Raw genomic sequence first — 22,851 nt, forward strand, 5'->3', positions numbered from 1 at the left:
CTAAGTCGGTGGCAAGTGTAATGATATATTAATTAAATAATTAAATAATGTTTTCTTTATTTCTCCTCATCTGAACTATTACAATAGTTTTTCTCAATTATTCTTTTAGCTACAGCTTTGCCCCCATGCCAGTCTATCTGCAGATTACTTCTTGAGTAATGTTTTGATTATTACACTTTTCTGTCCAAAATTTTTCACAGCCTCTCTGACCATCTATTAAATATTTCCAAATTACATGGCATCTAAAGGCCTTCCTCAGTCTACTCACAAGCCCTCCTGTTTGCCATTATTTCTCTCTCACTTATTATTTAGTTCCCCTCACTCCTGTTCATTTGTAAATACATAATTTTCTTCTAAGAAACTTATTGTCTAGCTAGAGGCCTGGTGCACGAATTTGTGCACAGGTGGGGTCCGGCTGGCCCTCTCCAATGGGGAGGGAGGGCGATGGAGAGAGGGGCTGGCCAGGGGGAGGGGACATAGGTGGTTGGCAGCCTGACCCCACTCCCTGGTCAAATTCCTGGTCAAACACCCGATCAAGGGGACAATTCACATATTAGCCTTTTACTATATAGGATGAGGGAATCAGAAGAGTAAACAAATTATTATAGACATGATCAGTATCAGAATATTATTGCAGTTCTAGACAGGGAGAAATGATGGGGAATTGAAGTAAAACACTAACATAGGGGAAAAAAGCAAGAGATAATTCTGGGTGGGCCTAACTTAATAAGGTAAAAGTCCTAAAAGAGCATTTGGCCCCTTTTGTGAGGCGAGGGAGACACACAGGCTCTTGCTGGCCTTGCAGAAGCAGACTGCCTTGTTGTGACTGCCTATGCAGAGGGCCATGAGCAAGGACACTGTGGGAAGCGCCCAGGACTTGAAGGAGCCCCTAATCATATATCCGCAAGGCAATAAATTTTGCACCTGCCGAAACCGGTTTGGCTCAGTGGATAGAGCATCGGCCTGCAGACTAAAAGGTCCCAGGTTTGATTCCGGTCAAGGGCATGTGTACCTGGGTTGCGGGCACTTCCCCAGTGGGGGATGTGCAGGAGGCAGCTGATCGATGTCTCTCTCTCATCGATGTTTCTGGCTCTCTGTCTCTCTCCCTTCCTCTCTGTAAAAAATCAATAAAATATATTTAAAAAAAAAAATTTGCACCAGCCTGAGTGATACTGGAAGGGGATACTTCCCGAGTCGAAACTCCCGATATGAATATACCTGGGTTCCACCCCTAAGGTTAGTTAGCTGTGTAAGATTGGGCAGTTTCTTAATTCCTTGGAGCTTCAACTTCCTCTTCTGCAAAAATAAGTGATATCTCATGAAACAACATTAAGTGCCTAGTAAAGAACTCCGCTCTCTGTAACAAAAGGTTCCTTTCCCTTTTCCCTTTCTTACCAGATGTCCAAGTGGCCATTGAACTTAAGGGTCAGGAGCTCAAAAGAATAGTATGGCCTAGAGGTTAAAAAGTTGGCCTATCATCAGTGCCTACATAGCAGTGGATAGAGAGAAAAATGCTGAGGAGAGAGTGCCAAGAGGACTTTATTAGTTATCTCTTGCTGTAGAACAGTGCACAGTGGTGGCACAGGCATCAGGTAACTACTGTAGACACTCCCATTCATAAAAGGAGGAAACTGGAGAAGTAGATCTGAAATCCAACCAGATTAATGTTGGAAGTTTCTTGGTTAGAATCATTCATACTTCTGCTTGGGAATAATTGTCTATGGCTCATGGCTTCAGACCCTTGGCGCAAGCCTCTGAGTCATCCATCCTTTTCCATGGAAAGTATCCTGTGTTCACTCGTCATTGTTTTCTCAGGCTGCTTTCTATTCCTAGAATTTTGAAGATTCAAAGACCTCTTTACATTTTGTACTCTCTTTGTTTCTTCCATCTAAATTGGCAGTGTTTTTGCCAATATAATTCTTTAAACAATTTTGTGGGTTTCTTATTAATCTTTCTTTTATCTTTTCTTAATTATTTTTGAAGTAATTAACTGCTTAAATTAAACATAACAAAATACTATGGGGCTTATAAATTGCATAGAAGTTAAATATATGACAACAATAGCACAAAGGACTTAAAAGAGGATAAAAATTTATATTTTGTAAAATACATATTCATATTTTAGTTGATGTCCACCATTGATATGTTTTCTATTTGTCCCATCTCTTCTTTGTTCCTTTGCATTTCTCTTCCTTCTTTTGAATAATTGGGTATTTTTTAATATTCCATTGTCTCTAAGAAGAATTATGCCTTGAAAATCTTCATGAACATTATTTATATTCTCTCTGCTTATGTCTTAATTACCAGCAATATGCTGAATCTTACGTATTACTGACTGGGCCATATTACTTGCCTTTAGTTTTTTATGTTTTCCCATCACCATTTTCCCCTTAATGGCCGCCTCCACCTCCACCCTAGAGAAAATCACATGCATCTCTCTCTTCAAGATTATTTCTTCACCACTTTGCGATTCTGCAGACACTGCTGAGGGACGTCACCCTTTTGTGGCTTAGAAGCCTGTGGTTTAAACAGCTCATTGAGACACAGATTTAGATCTGTCTGAGGCCTTTAACAGAGGGCTTGCAGCCGCTTCCTTAGCTTCATTCCTAGACCATGCCCTGGATATGATTTTTGCCTGGAAGCCATTTCTTGATTTTAGCATCACTTGCCATCTGGAAATCTGGGAATTTTGAAAATTAGCGAATCTTGAATCTTTATTATCTGATAGTTCTCTTTTAAGATTATATCGCCCCTCTCGGACTTTAATATAAGCAGCAGATAAAAACCAGAAGGCATTTAGGCACTGCCTGGAAATCTCCTTAGCTAGATCACGTGGTTTATTAAGCACACTTTTTACTTTGCATGTGATAGTATTGCTAAACTCTCTGCGACTACATAACAAGCATCCCTTGTCCTCCAGTTTCCCATAACATTTTCCTAAAGTCCTCACTGGCAGCCTCCTCTAAGGCCACCAAGTTCCTATTAATACCTTTGAAGCACCTTAGACACTAACAGTCCCCAAGTCCTTCTAGTTTCTGCCCACCTTCTGCTCCAAAGCCCTCCTACATTTTAGGCTTTTGTTACAGTGCACCCCACTTGCAGATACCAACATCTCTATTAGTTACATACTGCTGTTTAACAAATTACTCTAAAACTTGAGTACATAAAACAACAAATGTTTATTCTCAGTTTCATTAGCCAGGAGTTTGGGAGTGGTTTCCCTGAATGGCTCTGGAGTTGAGAGGCCCCGATAAGGAGGTAGTCAAAACATCAGCTGGAGCTGCCGTCACCTAAGACTCATTTCTAAAATGGCTCGATCACATGGCTCTGGGCAGGAGGCCTCCGCTCTTTGCCTCACAGGTCTCTGCATGGAGCTGCTTGAGTGTTCCCAGGATGTAGCAGGAGGCTTTTCCCGGACCAAGATAGAATAAGAAGCCACAGTGTCTTTTATGACCTAACCTCAGGAGTCATTCATTGTCATTTCTGTAATATCCTAGTGGTTACATGGACCAGCCCTATTCAGTGTGGAAGGGACTACACAAAGGCACAAATAACAGGGGCCAAGGGTTATTGGGGCTGTCAAGAAAGTGGGCTGCCATGAGGACTCATGGTAGAATGTAGGGTTTAAGCTGAGGAATGAGGTCCACTGAGGAGGAATAAGAGGTATGAGGAAACCCAAGACATAGCAGGAAAACTAGGACATAAAGGTGTTCTAAACACCTCCGAAGAATATCTAGGGGTGTAGAATTGTCAGTGTTGTCAGATGCCATAAGGAGACTCGGTGAGACAAGAACTGAAGAGGCCATTGCATTTGGCAATTGGGATGTCACTGATGGCTCAAGGAAAGCGTATTCAGTGACAAAATAGGGATAGAAGCCGGTTTGCAGTGGGTTGAGAGAAGCATGGGAGGTAAAGAAATAAAGAGAATGAACATGATTCTTTTTTAATCTTGATTGGGTAGTAACTAGAGAAAGCTGCAGGGTCAAGTGAGGATTTTAAATGGAAGAGACTTAGGCATGATCATATATAAGAAAAAATAAACAGTGAAGAGGCCAATGATGCACAGACTAAAGGAAGAAGGATTAATGTCATAAGGTGTTAGAACGGAAGCAGAGGGAGGAGTCCATATCACAGGTAGAAGGATTGACTGCGGGTGGGAGGATTTTGTACCACTTAATCTGCTGCAGCCAAACAAACCACCTGAAAACTTAGTGCCTTAAAGAAATTATTAGTTCTTGAGTCTGTTGGTCAGAAATCTATAGCACTCAATCAGGAGGTTCTTCTGCTGGGCTCAGTCATGAGGCTGTGGCCAGCTGTAGGCCAGCTGGGCTGGGTGGTCCCACAGCCTCACCTGTCTTTGGTAGTTGACAGGCCATTGGCCCAGGTGCTGTTGGTTCTCTTCCACGTGACTTTGTCAGCAGGCAGCCCAGATGGGAGCAGGAGCAGAGACTGCAAGCCTGTTGACCCTGAGCTCAGAGTCATGCAGTATTTCTTCTGCCACATCCTGGTAGGCAGAGCAAGTCTCAAGATCAGGCCAGATCCAAAGGGTAAGGGACAAGATTTCACCTTCTAGTGAGAGCTGCTGAGGAAATCTGTGGCCATTTGCAACACCCACAAAAGCCTCATACTTCGTGCAAATGTGAGGTTGGTGTGTGTTTTGCTGAAAGGAAAAGGGGGAAAAAAAGGAGGCTTTAAAAGAGTGATTTTCCACAATATCTAGTCCTGTATCCTGCCCATAATAGGCATTCAATTAATCTTCACAGAACATATAAGTGTTGAGACTTCTCATAACATTTCAGACATTTCTCACAAACATACACAAAAAAGCTTAATTATCTTAGTATGAAAATTATAAGCAACATTCTTTGCATCATGTTGGATGATGTTGTGTATACTATATAGGCACACAAAAATAGGTCCTCTGATCTCAAAATGTGTCCTTCAGTTTACTGTCAGTGCCCTGGACTCTTAATTAAGAGTTACTCCTGGTCTCCCCACCTCAGCCCTTTGGCCTCCCAGTGGCCTATGGGATCATAAGGACAGTGCTACAGGAGGGGCTTAGCAGTGCACTTCAGGCAAGACCATCCTCAGGTCCACATGCATGTCTAACTCCCCACTTTGGTTTAACTGTGAAAATTTCTTATTTATCATACACTGGCCATGCATTGTACAATTACCAAATATTATCGAATTTAAAACTACATCAAGTTAAATATGCCATATATTGTCTCTATCTGTAGTCATGGAAGTAGGTTTTCAGAAACCTGCAATGTCACCCTGGCTATTGTGTGGGCAGCTCTCTGCAGGTCCACTTGGGGAGGAAAATCGTGTGCCTTCCCTCCCCAGTGGCAGTCGCAAGCTGCTTATTGTTGCTGACAGTAGATAGCTAAAGTCCGCAGTGAGGCAAGCAGTGCCTGGGACCATCTGGCACGGATTGCAATCCAAAATATTCTGTAAACACTGACTCCAGTTGAATACCCGAGACCAGTGACCATCAGCTGCATTTTTATTTCGTTTTAAGCAGTAATGAAACAGCAAATGGAAGGCTGTAGACGCAGTTCCTTCACCTTTCTCTCTTAGAATATTTCTAGCCCGAACCGGTTTGGCTCAGTGGATAGAGCGTCGGCCTGCGGACTGAAGGGTCCCAGGTTTGATTCCGGTCAAGGGCATGTACCTTGGTTTCGGCACATCCACAGTGGGGGGTGGGGGGGGGGCAGGGGTTCGTGTGCAGGATGCAGCTGATCGATGTTTCTCTCTCATCGATGTTTCTAGCTCTCTATCCCTCTCACCTTCCTCTCTGTAAAAAAAATCAATAAAATATATTTTTTTAAAAAAAAGAATATTTCTAGTTTTATAAGAAGGTCCAGTTTTATAAGAATGTTATAGTATACATTTCTCTGAGGAAGGTTATAGGGACTTGGGAAATTATCAGAAGTGAATGGGCCTGACAGTTTGGGTCATGAAGTAGCTGGTGGATAGAGCATCTTTGTGATTTCTTCATTATCTGTTCGGAAATATATTGACTCTTTTTAAGTGAGAGGCAGAAGTTTGGATTGAGGTTTTGTTTTTTTTCTATATATTTCAAAGTTTCTTTGTGAAAATGGTTTGCAGTATGACCTCGTTAAGACTTGGTAAGGTCTGTCACAAGAAATGGCAAAGATAGGATTGTGTTAGGGCACTTTATCCATCACAGGCTGGTTTCTGGGGTTTTCTACAAGCTTGCATGAAAGGGAGTGCCTGGGGATTATTTCAGCTGCGAAGCACCCAGAGGAATGACTGCTGGTCCTGCTAATGGCCTCTCTGTCCCCCACTGGCAATAAATTCTAGATACTGAAATACAGCTTTGGAGAAAAGTATACTGAAGATTCCTTAAGCTTTTTACAAGACACTCAAAGGCTTTTCACAAGCCAGTGCTCTGCTAATGTGAATTCTTGATGTCTAAACATAAAGTTCCTTTACGAAACTAATTTTAAATGTGAATTTTAATACAGAGTGCTTGGGGAAAGGGAATGCAGCTGGACCATTAAAGCATGGTATTTTGCCATTTTTAAGTAATGGGAAATACTGATCAAGAATGTTATAAAGATTTCAGCGTACATACTGTGATTGTCTTTCATCATCACCTATTACCACAAGTCCATGCAGCAAAAGCATTAACTCCATTAAAGACAATGGGGCACGTTGTTCTGGGGCACGTTTTAATTATTTCCATGCTGACCAGGATATTGAAGAGCTTATTATCTAAAGGTCAGAGTAATGCCCAAGACATGGCCAAGCCCAAGAGTGTCAGATGCATGGAATGTTGGATGACTTCATAGTTACGAAATTATTTCATTTCTCATGATAATTCCCGACTTGCCAAGTTAGTGAATTTTAAGAACTCTGAGAACAGATTTTAAGATAAACGTGAAATAATCCATACTTTTGGAGTCCAGGACTTCCCTTCAGGCATTAGTTCATGTTTGACTTGCTTGACTTACACTTGGGGATAAAATGAGTTAGGACAAGGTCTTCAATACCACATTCCCTTACAGGGAAAGCAAACCCACTTGCACAACGTTGGCTGGCTCATGTTTCTTGTTACACAGGCTCTCAGAAGCAGTGGTTGCCACGAAATACTTTATTTAACCTTTATACAAATGTTTTCTTAGTATGGCAAGGCATTTTAGTTCAATGAAAATAAATAACTAAAATTTTTCTATTTCTTTCATATCCATCTGTTGACTGCTTTTTTTGCTAATTAAAATTTAGGGATAACAATTAAAATTGTCTAAATTGCCATGATGACTAAAAATAAAGATTGCACGAAACTACTTGATCTTTTCTTAGGACACATGTTGGCTGGCCTGCCTTCTACTTTACACTAAGCTAAATTTTGCTGAATGACTAATGTTACATTTGAGAAATATTTCAAAGAAAGTTTTTTTTTACACTTTGGCTGGGTGTCTCTATTGTTTATATTTGTATTTAGTCAACATTGGTTTTCAAACAAAACCTGACACTTGGGCTCAGAAACTCAAATATGCATCCAAATCTGAATGATGATCAAAGGGTATCTATCTCCAGTTGCTTATCTTATTGGCTTCCATTTCTCCGCTCACCTAAATTATTCTTTATCATTTCCATCCGACATACTCTTACCTCTTCCACTGAAGAGTTGGCTCCAGCCAAGGGCTTGACGACCACTGACTATCTTTCTGTCAAGAAAGTGTGTCTACGTGGTACCAAATCTCCTGCTGATAGTTCAGCTCAATTAAGCAATTAAAGTTTTTATTTATTAAAGAAAGTGTGAATTATGTTATTCTATTTTATAGACACACCATCCTTTTCTGTACACACACATACACATATCAGATTTCTCTGAATTTTCACTTTTCAGCCCTCTGTGGTAGTGTCAAGGTGAATAATCTCAAAGACTGTCACACAATTCTAAATATAAGGAGCTATTGGCATCACAATTCATATATTTTCAGTTGTGTATCATTGAATATAGGGGTGCTCACACCCTTTCGAAACATGAAAACAATACATGTGTAATGTGAAATGACCTCTTTAAAATAAGCCTATATATATCTTTTTATACTTTTTTACTGTATGCAGTTATATCTGATTTCATAATCGATAGGTTCCATAAAGTTATATTTTAAAAATGAATTTGCTCATTAAATCTTTTTGCAAAAATTTTTGTAATCTTAATTATTTTTTCCTAATTTAAATAGTTTCAATTTAGATAATTTTTAATAAAGAATGCCCATTAAGCACCCCATTGTTTTATTGATAATGAATAAATCAAGTGTCACTACTATTCACCCTACTGTTGCCTCTTTTTAAATTTACTTTTCTCTAAGTATGTCCATCTCAGCCAGAGACTGAAGAGACTAATGCCTGAACAGTGAAAAATATGTCATTGGTGAAAAATTAGTGTTTTTTATTTCGAAAAAGATTATGATTTGGTTATAGATATGTTGAAACATGTATTGAGCCTTAATGTTTGCTAGAAATGTGTGACATTTGACATTCTATTTGCCCACATAAATTCAAATAATTTATTGTAAACTATATAGTGAAGTGACACAATGCACGGTTTTAAAGCTATGAAGACTTAGAGATATAAGATATCAATAGCGTTATTTCTTTTTTATAATAATTATGAGTATATTGTTTTTTGTTCATACCTATGACATTTTCTCTCATATTTCTTCATCTATTTGTCATTTTGCTCTGCATAATTATAAAGGTCTTTAAGTCTTTTTCTTAAAAAACTTGCTCTACTTCTATCATTGTAGATTGTTATTCTGCAAATGCATTTTTTATTTCCTTGCTTTTATTTCTTATCTAATTCCTTTTTATATCATTTAGTTTTTTTAACCTCAAGCTGTTTTCCATTTACATAAGACTGTTCTTTCCCCCTCAATATTTTCATACAGTTTTATAGAAATCATGTAATTTTGCATACTTTAGAGAAAACCCAAAACATTCCTGGTATTTTTTTCCCTGAATTCTGCGACAGGGTGCTTACTTTAACTAGTCTCTTCTTCACCTCATTTTTTAAGGATGACATTCGTTCTCCTTTGCTTTGCAGTACTTTTTCATAGGTCTCTGGCTTCTTTTCATTTTATTTCTGTTGTTTATTAATGGTTAAAGGCCCAGTGCACAAAATTGGTGCACAAGTAGGGTCCCTCACGACTGCTGGCCGGGGCCTTCCTTCGTTCTGTGCTGCCCCCTGGTGGTCAGTGCACATCATAGTGAGCAGTCAAACTCCCGATCAGTCGAACTCCCAAGGGAACAATTTGCATATTAGCCTTTTATTATAGGATTGAATTAAGTGGATAATCCTGGGCTAGACCTTGTTGTTATCAGCTGAGGAATGGTGAGGTTTCTATTATGTCTCCAGCCACTGGGCAGATGATAAAGTCAGTTCCTCTTTTCTAGCTGGCATTTGGTAATTTTTTTTTTTAAATATATTTTTTATTGATTTTTTACAGAGAGGAAGGGAGAGAGATAGAGAGTTAGAAACATCGATGAGAGAGAAACATCGATCAGCTGCCTCCTGCACATCTCCTACTGGAGATATGCCCACAACCCAGGTACATGCCCTTGACCGGAATCGAACCTGGGACCTTTCAGTCCGTAGGCCGATGCTCTATCCACTGACCCAAACCGGTTTCGGCTGCTAATTTTTTTCAACTATACAGCAGTAAAAGCTTCTTCACATTCTTTCATGCTTCTCTGATATCCTGAATTGTTCAAATTCCTGAACAACTACAATTTCTTCATTCGCAGATACTGTTTTTGTTGTTTTTCCTGACTCTCTGTCTTTATCTTGTGGCAAACACTCATAAAAAGCAACAGGGTACTGCTCGAATCTTTTGTTTCCAGAAAGCTGTCAGCTTCCGGTAGACATAGTCCCATAGTGGGGGACATAGGGAATGGCATTATTTCAAACAGCCCAGCAATTGTCATTTACTTCGTTTCGGTGTCTTTAATACTTCAGTAAGGGATTGGGTACAAAAAGAACCACTCCAAGTTAGGCTGTTGCCTGCTTTTGTTTATCAGAAGTCACAGCCCTGCGTATCTTTTACTCTGTTTCAGATGCGCCTTTTTTCATGTTGTTTCTCTGGGTAAGTAAAATACGCTCTCTGGTCATTCTTTTCACTTCCCCAAGCTGTATACCTCGAGTCCCACAACAGTTGTTTCCTTCCTCTCATAAAAATTTGCAATATAAATTTTTTCCTTGTTAAATATCTGTTTCTCTCACTGTAGTGTGAGAATTTACAGTGCAAGTAATGTGCCTCACTCATCTATATTCACCATGTGTGGTACTGTCAGTTGGCAAATGGTAAACATTTAATAGATGTGGATCCTAAAAATGTTTGCTAAATTGATAAACACACACACACTATTGTCCGTACGGGGAAAACTCAAACTAATTACATGAAACTGCTCCAGGAGTCAAGTCAGTGGCAATAGAGCAAGTCTGGGAGGAGCTTTGGAGGCTGCAGAGGTGAGCAGGGGAGCCTGGCACCAGTAGTAACATGCCTGCCCTGCAGAGAGAAAAAGGACAGTGGTTGGCGTGTGGGTGGCTTCACGCAGGAAGCTGTTTTTAAAATACAAATGTACCTTCTTACTGGAAATGCAGGTCCTGAATGCTTCCTACTAGACATTTTTCATCTTAATAACATTAATTTTATCTGATTACAAAATAATACATATTTCTAGTTTGGAATTTGGAAAATACATAAAAGCACACACACAAAAAGAGATTTAAAACACATAACCCCAACACAAGATAGCACTGTTAGCATTCTGGCGTACTTGTAGCCATTTTCTCCCTTAAGAGTGGGCATATATATTTTTGTTCATTTTACAAAAATGGGATGCCTACTGCACATAGTCTTTCGTAACATGCTCTTTCTCAGTTAACCTATTGCTAATTGACATTGGTAATGTTTTTTATGCTATGAGTTTTGTCAGCGGCCTGAAAGGATTCCATAGGAGAGGTATGGTTAAGAATAGAGGCTGAGTAAGCACACCTCCATTCAAAGCTTATACCTTGCCCTCCCCAACACTGAGGCCCTGGGCAGGTCACTCAATCGCTCTGTCTCTTAGTGTGATTTTTCATCTGTAAAATTAAATAAAAGCATCTACCTTATAAGATTTTTTTAAGGAATGAATAAGACAGCATATTAAAAGCATCTTGTGCTTGACACATAATATGTGTCCGGTAAATGAAAGTTGATATTGATTGTACTATATTTTATTTGACCAATTTCCTGTTAATGCCACATTTATATTATTTAAAAAATGCTGGAAAAAACATACATCTCGATAAATCTTTGCACATATCTATAATTATTACCTTAGGATACATTCCCATGTAGAATTGATGAGTCAATGAGTATCTGACTAAGGCTTGTGATACAAGGATCCCTCTCCAGCTACAATTTTCATTGTAGCCCACATTTTGTGAGTGCTAGGTTTCCCTCTTGCAGGAGGCTGTTCTGTGCTGATTGTCCAGTATTCGTGGCCTTCACTGAATTCAGTCTTGAGGGAAAGCCTGCAAGCACTCATGCTGTAGAGGAGTAAACTACCTGACCCATGTGTAGTGACAGTGACTCGTCCATCATATTACCTCTAAAAGAGTCCGCTGGAAGACTTCCCTTCTCTTTCTCCTTTTTCTCCCAAAGTCTAATGCATCAAAAGAGCCCGTGTTCTCCACTGAAATATAATTCACTTTGACTTAGTTCCACTTTATCATTCTTTTCGGTGGGAGATTGTGTTCTCTAAATGTAAACAATATATAGGGTCCTCAGACTCCAGTATTGAATCAGGGTGACACCAAACATGAACCATTATCAGAAATCTTTCTACTTCGTTCTTAGCATTATTTCCAGGACTCTAAGCATCTTAAAATTCAACTGCCTTGAAAAAACAATAATGAGCAACATAATTCATTTTCTTTTTATGTTAATGTGTTGGTGTGAAATATACAATCAGTTTTATGCATTTCAAACAAGCAATTTTACTTTAATCTATTGAATTTGATCTGTAGCTTTTCAGATGTAATTTTAGATAGACAAAGAAAATTTATATTTTAACTTAGTTTTCACTCATGGTGCTCACCTAGTGTACCATTTGGGGTCTAATTTATGCTTTAAACATTACGGTATCTGAATTATGGATCAGAGGGCTCTATTAAAGGCCATTTAAAATAGAGCCTTTTCTCAATATTTTGATTTGATACTCATTTTATGGTAATATTTTATGTGAAAATATAACTACTAAAATGTTTGCATATTTACTTTGGGTCATTGTTAATTCATTTATTTATTCAATACTGTGCACTGAGCTCTTGGGATACAGTGATAAGTTTCAGAGTTAAAAAAATATGTTGCCTAAGCTTTAATATATTAAAATACACTATATATTTATGTAATAAGTATATATAAATATATATTTTTTCAGTCATTTATTTCACCTGGATAACATATTTAGGGTTTTTTTTCAGAACTTGTAAAATTTCTATAAAGGATACAATGGATTGGGAAAGGTTTTGAAGTTCTTTAGCTTTTCATTTTTTTTAAGAACATCACAAATTACTATATAGTAAATTGTTAAAAAGTGGAAAACAATGCAAATGAATCTGAAGACAAATTTTTAATTTGTAATTATTAGGTAGAAATAATTTTGATAATAATTTAAAAATAATGAAATGAAGTTCACAGAAAAGTATCTGGTTCCTTCATTTATAATTAAGATATAATTTTTAAATTTTTCTTAACTATCCTCTTTCTCTTCTTTGGTACACACTGTTTTCCTAGATTTTATCTTGTTTTCTTTCCTCTGTAATCTGTCAATATGGGAATTCTCCCTTCAGACTTGACTGTGGGTGGTCCTGAGAGCTGGTCCCCAGTCTCCTGATCAGTAATTTCATTTTCAGCTTTATTTTGTATTGGAGAGGAAAAAATGAGTGAAAGGCTGTATATACTCCCATACGAGGTCTTCAGTGGAAAAACTACGAATTTAGTCTTGTTGCCAGCACAGCATTGGGGGCTGGGTGGGAAGAGGAAGAAGAGAGGGATCTGCTGGAAAAAATGAAAATGTAGCCCCTTGGGACCTTCCATCAATGGCCACTGTACAACCTGACTTATTGCTTAGTTTCTGTTTCCATTGAAAAGTTCAAACAAGAGTAGTTCCTATTTGATTTTTTTTCCCAATGGAAAATATTATTTACTAGCTAAGTAGTCCAAAGAGAATGAAAAGCCTGGATAGGAAAGATGGTAGGGGAACTGAGTAAGGGAAGTTGAATAGAAAAGAGGAGAAAGGAAATATCCAAATTGACTTTAAAAAAAAAACAAAACAAAAAAAACAACAACATAAAAATACCTTGGGCTCCAGGCAAAAGGGATGGTGATATTTTGCTAAGCCCACTGCTTTCTCTCTCGCCTGTTTCTGGCTACATTGCCTGTCATCCTGACTATTGCCCTCTTACCTCCACACCCTACTCTTACCATTCTGTCAATACACTGCTCCCCTATACAGAAGGCTTCGGTAGCTACCCCCTGAATTCCTGAAAACACCAATTCCTTAGCTTAGGAAATCAGCGCTGACCGCAATCTAGGTCTGTCTGTCTGACTTTACTCCTCACTGTTTTTTCATGTTCCCTTTCCTCCAACCAGTCAAGGCTATTAACTTTGCCCCAGGTGTACCTTCTGACTTCCACATACCAGATTGTCCCTTTGGCCCAGAAATGGACTGTCATCTTTGCCAGCTGAAATCCTACCCAAACTCTGAGACCCAATTGCTTCATGAAGCTCTTCTAATCACATCAGCCTAGAAGCCCTCCTTTCTCTAGACTCCTGTATCATTTTGTACCTCTCCTAATGTCTCTTATTAGTTATTTGCACATGCCTTATTTTCCCTATAAAATCTTAAGCTTCTTGAGCTCTTCCTTATTTTCTCCATAGTGTCTAGCATCTTGCCTTCCTTATGGTATCTGAGTAAGAAAAATATATTGGATAAATGATGGAAGGAAATCTCATTAGGATCAGCTAGGCTAACACGAAGTTCAAATGTTTATGCCTGGTTTTATAGTTTCTTCTTGCTTGATGTCCGTGGGTATCTGCCTCGTGCCCAAGTCAATGACAGCACAGGAAGGAGGACTAGAAAAGCAGGCCTGCTGAATTCCCTTTTGTAGATTTCCCCTCAGGAATGTAATTCCTGTCCTCATAAATTATATACATCTACTTGCCAGTGATATTTAGATGCTTTTTAACAGTAGATCAAACATTGCAAATATTCTACTGGTGATGCATGTGGGAAGAAGTGTTATGTTTTTCTCCTACTTAACTTTTCTGTGTGAACTAAATCCAAATGAATCTGAATTTTTGTAATTCAAAGAAAATACTGTGCCAACATTTTGAGAACCACTAGCTGCCAAGTGAAACCTGACAGCGTATTCCTTGGTGACATCCAGTCATTAAAAGCTGTGTACACAGAGTGAGCAGCTGCCTAAAACTGCGCTCATATGCAAATGTGAACACTCCTCAATTAAAATTACATGGTGTACATTACAGTTTCTTTAGAAGCTATGAATTCTTCAAAATTAAGTATAGTTGAGCTTGACCTTACGTACCTTGCCTTTTTTTTTTTTTTTTTTTTTTTGTCATTTCCAGCTACTAGTCTCTCCAAAGAAAACAACTTTCTTGTTTCTTTTAGTTCTGTGTGTGCCCGAGCTTTTTTCCCAGTCGCTGCTACAAAAATTGAAGTGGTTCCAAACATCACTATTGTTTTTTTCTTTTTTTCTGTAACTCGTATTTAAATATCAACTTTATGACAGAGTGCATATAAGACCAAATTTTCCCTAAAGGTATTTATTGTCTAGATGGTGTTTTTCGGTTTGTTTGTTTTAATCTGTTAGCCTTCTTTTTTAGAAGTCATCTGAATGGCAGGTAGCCTTTTGATGACTGGCAGTTGTGTGGAGGAAGAACTGGAATGGGGCCCTATTAAAAGCTGGGAAATGAGTTAGATTTTTAAAAATGTTTTATTAAGATATATTAAAAAAAAAAAAAAAGCTCTTAATATTTCACCAAAAATCACATTATGGTGACCAATGACCTTGGGAAAATGTTTTTATGATTAAATGTATGGATTTTATTCTTTTTTTTTTCTTTTTAAATACATTATTTATTATTAATAGTATTACAGATATCTCCCATTTTCCTCCCCTTTACCCCTTCGCTCCCAGCCCCTATCTACCCACACAGGGAAATTTCTTAATTTAAGTACTTTATAAGTGCTCCTCTTAATTCTAAAACTGAAAAATAATCTTTTCATCAAAAGACTTTTGTTATTATGACAATTCCCATGCAAATCTTTAATATATTTATTTTAAGGACTGATTATGATAGCTCTTATAGAATGTTTTCAAAGTTTTATTCATTCTGTTAATTGGGAAAATGTTTCATGCGCTTAGCCTTTGGTTAGCTTTCAAAAATTTATATGTGATATAAAAGAAAATATTAAGTTTGTATATCATGTAAATGTTTTTCCTAAAATGTCCATTTTATTTTCTTATAGCTAATAATCATAGGGAACATTGTTTATTTTCATATAAACATGTGTCCTAAAGAAACAGTAATTATTACATTGTTTTGGAATACTTGCTCAGACTGATTTTCTTAGTTGCATTTAGTGGGTGGGAGTGGAAATGGAAAATATTTGATGACCATGAAAGAAATCTAAATATTACCAAAGGCAGCAATACTATATGAATAAATATGAATGTGAATCAGGAGACTCAAATGGTGAAAGTTACAATAAATCCATACTAGAAAAAATAAAGATATTTTCTATACATTCAAAATGTTGAAGGTGTTTCTGATTTGATATATGTGACCTCATAAGGAGAGTGTATTAAATAAACTGCATAATCAAATTGCTATTTTGTTCTTTATCAAAATAAAAAAATACAGAATGGCAATTTGGGTCAAAAATAATGCCACAAACCAAATTTAGCTTTAATTACTATCTAGCCAAAAGAAGGAATAAACTATCAGCCAAGACCAAGGCTCTTTGATCTCACATTTCAACCTCCTTCTCCCCCACATGAATGAAATGGTCTTTTCTCAAATGTTCAACAGGCCTTTTACCATTTGATCGGACAATTATTTTTAAAAAGGTTTAAAATGTGATCTGGAAAACCACATTGACTCTATGTGGCATATTTGCTATTCTTAGCCTGGTGGAATAAGCTGGAAGTGGATGAATAATGCAGGTTAGAAAGAAAACAGATGCTAAATATTACCAATAGGAAGGTTTTCCAGCAAGGAGACGTTCATTTTAGGACGAGATTTTTGTTGGCACTTTTGGCATTATGACGATTATTGTTTTTCCCTCCAGCTGTTACACATCTGTATCGAAGGCTGGGGCAACTGGCGTTGGTCAGAGCCCTTCAGCGTGGACCATGCCGGGACTTTTATTAGAACTATTCAGTACAAGGGTCGAACTGCTTCACTCATCATCAAGGTTCAGCAGCTCAGTGGAGTGCAAAAACAGGTAAGTTCCCTTGTGTTCATGACCCACACAGCTCTTAGTCGGTGGATGTTGGATGTAATTAATGGAAGGAAAACTTAAAAAATGGAAATAACAATAAAGAGAATCACAGTGATATGCCTAGTTACACCTACTGCAGCCGTGCACCTGAGCACTTAAGTGCTGCCAATGGTCCTGATGATGATGATGGAGATGGCTCAGACCCCCTTGTCCTTGTCTTTTACAAGAGCTGCTAACGAGCAGTAAAATTTACTGATTTTAGTTTCACCTCTTCTCCCTGTCACCACCTACCTCTGGTGGAGGTGCTAATGAGCTGTGAAATGGCCAAAAAGCCTTTATTGAGAAAGAAAAAAAAGCGAAGAGTGAAGGGACCCTGGATAACCCCCAGTGGATGACTTGGTTCTCATACGTGCAGTCATAGTCTGGGAGGAAGCGTTGACGCCCGGCCTGGGTCTCCAGCCTTCTTTCCTAGGAGTCCATGCTCACTGCAGTAAAAACCCACTGCAGTCTAGCTCTTGGCATATAAAACCTCAGCTCTCAGCACATATTTCTACGTATTTTATAAAACTTCCTTTGGGCTGCTTTTGAAGTTCCAAGACTGCAAAGGGGGGGAGTATCTGACACTTTTTTGTGTTCTTAAGATGTGAGAATGTGGTTTTTAAAAGATGGTTCTCAAGCATGGAGCATGACAAGAGTAGAAAGAAAAAAAGGAAGTATGAAAACCTGAAAGCTGGCTTCACTGCCCACAGTATAACTGGGCTTGTCATACGGGTTTGAACATACACTCTGCATCTTGATTGTCACAGTCTTTCCAGGACGTAGTTATCTGAGGACATGATAGCAGCAGCTCCCAGCCCCGGAAACAGAAAGGGGGAGCCTCCCTATGGAGCAGCAGGGCCACGCCATTGCTGTTTGCCAGGGGTGAGCAGGAAGCAACTGGTGAGGTGAACAGGGGGACCCACACGGTATTCCTGGCCCGCACCTAATCAGGTCGCAGCTGAATTGCCTGTTACTATTGTGGGCAAAAGAAGTGAAATGAGAACTATAACAGAGACGTCTCAGAAGTGAAGCATAGAGTAGTCTCCCCAGTCAACTGATGGCTACAGTGGAACTGGGTAAAATGAAAGGTACTAAGTATGTGACACAGTCTGCTCTTAAATTACAAATTTATGTAAACCTAACAATGTACGCAACTAATAGTAAGTGTGAAGGGAATTTAGAGGTTTCACTAAGACGATATGACTTGAGCTGGACTTTGTAACACATGGAGAATGTGGATGAAGGGAGGGCATTTCAAGTAGACAGTGAGGGGACTGCCTAACTAGTGTGAGTGTTGAGCTGGAAAGTCATAAGAACAAGCAGCGTCACTGACTCCCATCTGCCCTCAGAACTTTCTTACATGGATGTGCTCTCAACAAATACCTCCCCCTCGTTCAGACCGGTTTTCTGACTCTGTCACTCAGGATCTTCCAAGAATGCCTATCCACCTCCTCATTCACCAGCGTGCCTGAGAAAAGGTCCTCCAGCATCTGTTTGAATACTCCAGGCGATGAGAGGCTCATGCTCTCACACAGCAGCCCTTCCCGTTACTGCTAGCTATTAATGAGGGGTTTTTTCCCAATTTTGAGTCGAAATTATTACCATTCAGCCAGTTTTGACCATTCCTCAGAACTTGTGAGGTGGACAGAACAGCCACACACCTTATTGGGAGGATGCCCCTCTGCACCTTCAAGAACAGGAGGGAAGCGAGGATGTTTTCCTCCTTTCCTTCTCTCTAGGCTAGTGGTTCTCGAGCTGAAGAGTATATCACAGTCCTTGGTGTACCTGTTAAGATAGATTCCTGGTCACACTCCCACGGGACCAGGTCCAGAAACTCTTGGTGTGATGTGCTCATTTCTAACAAGTTCTCAAGTGATGATGCTTCTGGTCCGGGGGCCATGCTTTGACCATACAGCTCTGTCTGACCTTTCCCAGTTCGTTCACCTCTTGTGCATGAAGTTGCTGGGCCATCTACCAACTAGTGGAATGGCAGGGTACTTCTATGAAGAAATGGTTTCCGTGGTAGGTCCTGGTGGTTAAGGCAATTGGCTATATGCCCTTGCTAGCTGTGTGATCTTGCCAGTTATTTAACCTTTGTGAATCACTTTCCTCATCTGTAAAATGGGGATAGTAATAGTGCTTCCTCAAGAAGTTAGTGGGAGGATTAAATGAGTTTTTACATGTAAAGTCCTCACAACATGTCTGGCCCACTATCGTAACCCAGTAAGCTTTCGTTACAATAACAATGATGACATACTCCTAGGCAGGAGTGGCACCAGTTGGACTTGTTTTGTTTACTCTAAGTCTCTCATTCTTTCATGCATATTACATATTTTCAAGGAGTGACATTAAATTTCAGGGAAAATGAATATATATAATGTTCTGGAGCAGATATGACACACTACAATAGTTCACCACAAGTCAAAAAAGTTAGTAATGAAAAATACATTTTTTTTTCAATTCTCAAAAATGTTACCTGTTTCTTTTTTCTGATTGTAAAAGATTTCCCATAACTAGTACCTATTACCCATATGATCTTAGACAAATTTCTTAATCTTTACATGTTTTATATTCCTTTTGTAAAAGAAAGCACCCAGAAAATATTAGTTCACTTTTGTTATTTTTGTATTAACTGTTATAAAATATTTCTAAAACCACAGATAGTCTAATGAAGAAAATAAAAATTACCCATAATTCAACCACCCAAAGATAAATAATATTATTACTTTGATGTATTTTTTCTATGTAGATGTTTTTAAACAACTTGAGATCTGGTTATAATAACAATTTTTCAACTTGTTTTTTCCCACTTAAAACATAACTCTTCTCATGTTATCTAAAATTCCTAAAAATTTTCTTTGAATGGTTGCATATTAATTTACCATATGATCCATTGAAACAGCATTTCCTTGTTGTTGGGTTTTAGATAATTTCCAATTGTCACTATAATAAATACTTATAAATAAATATCTTTGTGTATAAATAGATGTCCAAATTTCTGAGTCTATCCCTAATATAATTTGCTATAAAATTTAATTCCGTGAGCAAAGTATATGAATGTTTTTATGGTACTTGATGCATATTCCCAAACTAAAAACATGTATTTTTATTCTTTAACAAAAATTCATTGTTTTGTCTCACCAAATTCTTGTTAGGGCTATACTAATCTTTTAAATATATGTTTGCCCCAAAACTTCTGCTGATTTTCTTAGTTTTCAAACTAAGCATTTTTTTTCTTTATTGATTAAGGTATTACATATGTGTCCTTATCCCCCCATTGCCCCCCCCACCCCCCACTCATGCCCTCACCCCCCTGGTGTCTGTGTCCATTGGTTAGGCTTATATGCATGCATACAAGTCCTTTGGTTGATCTCTCCCCCTTACCCCCAGCCTCCCCTACCTTCCCTCTGAAGTTTGATGGGCTGATCAATGCTTCTCTGTCTCTGGATCTGTTTTTGTTCATCAGTTTATGTTGTTCATTATTTTTTTAAAAAAGTATTAATATCAAGAGGGGTTCAAAACATAACCAACAAAAATAATTTCCATACATTTCAAGTTTAAGGAATTCTTTTAATCATTCTTTGCATTAATGTCAAATACTAGTATACATATTTTAAGACATCTGGTGCCAAATAACATTTCAGAATTTTTCCAAATGCTATTTGTACTGATTAATGTTGGTAATCATCTTCTGTGGGGACTACCTCTCACACTTTTTTCTGCTTCTACCCTATTTATAATCAATAATCCTAAAAAAAAAAAAAAAAAAAAGAATCTAGCCACACAGAAAAGTCCTATTGGAGAGCAGTAATGAAGCGGGCAGCCTTCACCTGTCTGAAGGGACGTGTCATCGTCTCCCAGAGGAGCTGGAAGTCCCTTGCACATTCCCACTGTCAGGAAGGCACACACTTCAGTTATATTTTGAATGTTAGCATTTCTTGTAGTCAGGTGAGATTGAGCTCTATGTTAGAACCATTTAAAAACTTAGGTTGTGAAACGCGGGACACAAAAGCAGCAATTTATTTAACCTGGAATGAAGCAAATGGCGAGTGGTTAATACTGAACCTGGGTGATACTGAAAGGTTCAGCAGACCACCGTGCGAACCTCAAATGCACCGCTGCGGCTATTGAACTTGTGAAAAACCTTTCTAGTCAGTGTTTTTTAGCCTGTCTGTCTCTCCCTCCCTCCCTCCCTCCCTCCTCTCTCCCTCCCTCCCTCCCTCCCTCCCTCCCTCCCTCCCTCCCTCCCTTTATACTTCTCCCTCTATACTTCTCCCTCCTCCCCTCCACCACCACCACACACACACAAGCAAAAATTTAGTGTCTTTTTAAAATGGATTTATTATTTTATTGTCAGGGTAGATTAATTAACATTGAGATTAGCTCTAGTTCAAGTACATCAGAGACACAGATTTCCTCAATTAGCCGGGTCAGGAAGGAAGATAGGAACCAAGACTTCAGAAGAGTTTCATGGATGCCTGCCTCCCTGTCTCTTAGTTTCTTTCCTTCTACTCAGCCTGGGCCTGGGAATTTGCAATAAACTGCAGCTGCCTAATTACGAAGCCCTACTGGGGAGATGGTGTACCTTGACCACATTACTAGGCCCCTGTGTAATGGAAAATTGACTGGTGCTCTTCTGAGCAGTGACTTTGGTTATTGTCTGTACCCTGCCTTGCCTCTGCCCCTCGCATTTCCCCACTGAATGACAGATTCCCAGGCACTTTGTACAGCTACTCATGCACACGGATTTGCTTCCATGTTTCCCACCCCCTGATGGAGCTTCACGACTCTAAAACCATACATGTACGTGTGTATGTCTGTGTAGACATTGGTATCTTTATCCATACACTTTTAATCATGGCTGAGATATCATTTTCCAGTGCATCTGGTGCTCTGGAGTCCTTCTTTAATATCGCTATTCTCCTTGGCACTGATCTAATAAGAGTTCTGAAACCTGCTAAGTACAATCATATGTGGAAATCTTCAGTACACATCTTTGTGGCTTTGGGGAAAGAGGAGAATTAGTGTGAAACCTGGAAATGTGTATTAAAGAGAAACCCTACATTTAAAAAATTAAGTAGCTGTCTTCAACTGATAAATTAATCTTGAAATTCTAACCATAATGTTCAAAATAAAGGCCTTGTAAGTGTTGCCACTTTGAAGAAAAGCAGACGTGGCTGCACGGGACCCTGCGTGGGAGCCGCACGCAGAGTCCAGGAGGAGCAGCCGTGCTGGATGCCCCTCATCCAGTGGCCTTCCCTCCTGGCTACTTTTAAAGGTTTTCTTTTTATCAAATTTGAAAGCCTGTTTAACAGGCTTTTTAGTTGAAAATGAAACTATATAAAACCCACCAAGACGATCTCTGTCTTTAAACAAAGTGAGTCCCAGATGGTTGCAGAGATGCTGTGGTTTCTGTGAGAGACAGTGAAATTCTCCCCAACCTCCTGGGGCCCAAAGGTTCTGAAGCAAGAGTGCCGTGGTGCATGGCCAGGCTGGCTCATCCAGAACGCGAACTGACTGCCATACAGCCTCAGAGCTCTCGAATGTTTGCTTAAAGTTGGGTGATGCTGTGGCATCAAAATAGTAATCGTGAATGTGTGTTAACCCCTCGCATACACTAAAGAAAAACTTGCCTCCTAAGTTAGGACCCATAGTTCAGTTGAGTGTTATGTTAGCTATTGTGAAAACATTGTTTTTGTCTTAAATATATATATAATGGCCAGAGTATCTAGGGGAAATATAACAGTTAAGCACAGCTTGGTTTTCACAGATGTATTCCTTCTAAAGAAAACTGAAAGGAATAAATTGTTGGGAAATAAATGTTTAAGAAAATGCTAAACCTCACTATTCAAAAAATGCTAAACCTCACTATTCAAAAAATGCAAGTTGAAACAACAATAACAATTTTTCTTCTATCAATACAACAGGTTCTTGGGGGTAAAACTATAGTTCTTAAATAGTCATTCATGTTTGTGTAAGTAATAGTTCGTTAAAAACAATGGTTACAAAATATTCTTAGTGACATAGCAAAAATATCAATTAGGATGTTTTCAGCTTAAAGTTACAAAATAGGCTTTTTAATCTTCATAGCAAATTATTGCGGCAGACACTATTATGGTTACTGTTTTACATTTACCATCGCACATGGCAAGAGGGAAGGAAGTGGGCTCCTTGTTGGTCAGCTAAGCGCCTCGATGCTCTGCTGCTCTGCCACCACGTGGGTTTCCCTCCTGTTTCGGGATGGCCGCAGAGGGATCT

At 38.8% G+C, this 22,851-nt stretch overlaps 1 protein-coding gene across 7 annotated transcripts in view; it reads left to right on the forward strand.

Annotated features, from left to right (window-relative positions):
• Positions 1–22,851, forward strand: part of VPS13B (vacuolar protein sorting 13 homolog B) — a 613,015-nt gene that overhangs the window by 539,264 nt on the left and 50,900 nt on the right. For all 7 annotated transcript variants that reach the window (XM_036337858.1, XM_036337862.1, XM_036337864.1 and 4 more), the window contains one exon: positions 16,402–16,557. In XM_036337858.1, the coding sequence (XP_036193751.1) occupies positions 16,402–16,557 (156 nt within the window). The remainder of the gene's footprint in view (positions 1–16,401; positions 16,558–22,851) is intronic.

This window comes from Myotis myotis, unplaced genomic scaffold (genome assembly GCF_014108235.1).
Source record: "Myotis myotis isolate mMyoMyo1 unplaced genomic scaffold, mMyoMyo1.p scaffold_m19_p_16, whole genome shotgun sequence".
Classification (NCBI taxonomy): Eukaryota; Metazoa; Chordata; class Mammalia; order Chiroptera; family Vespertilionidae; genus Myotis; species Myotis myotis.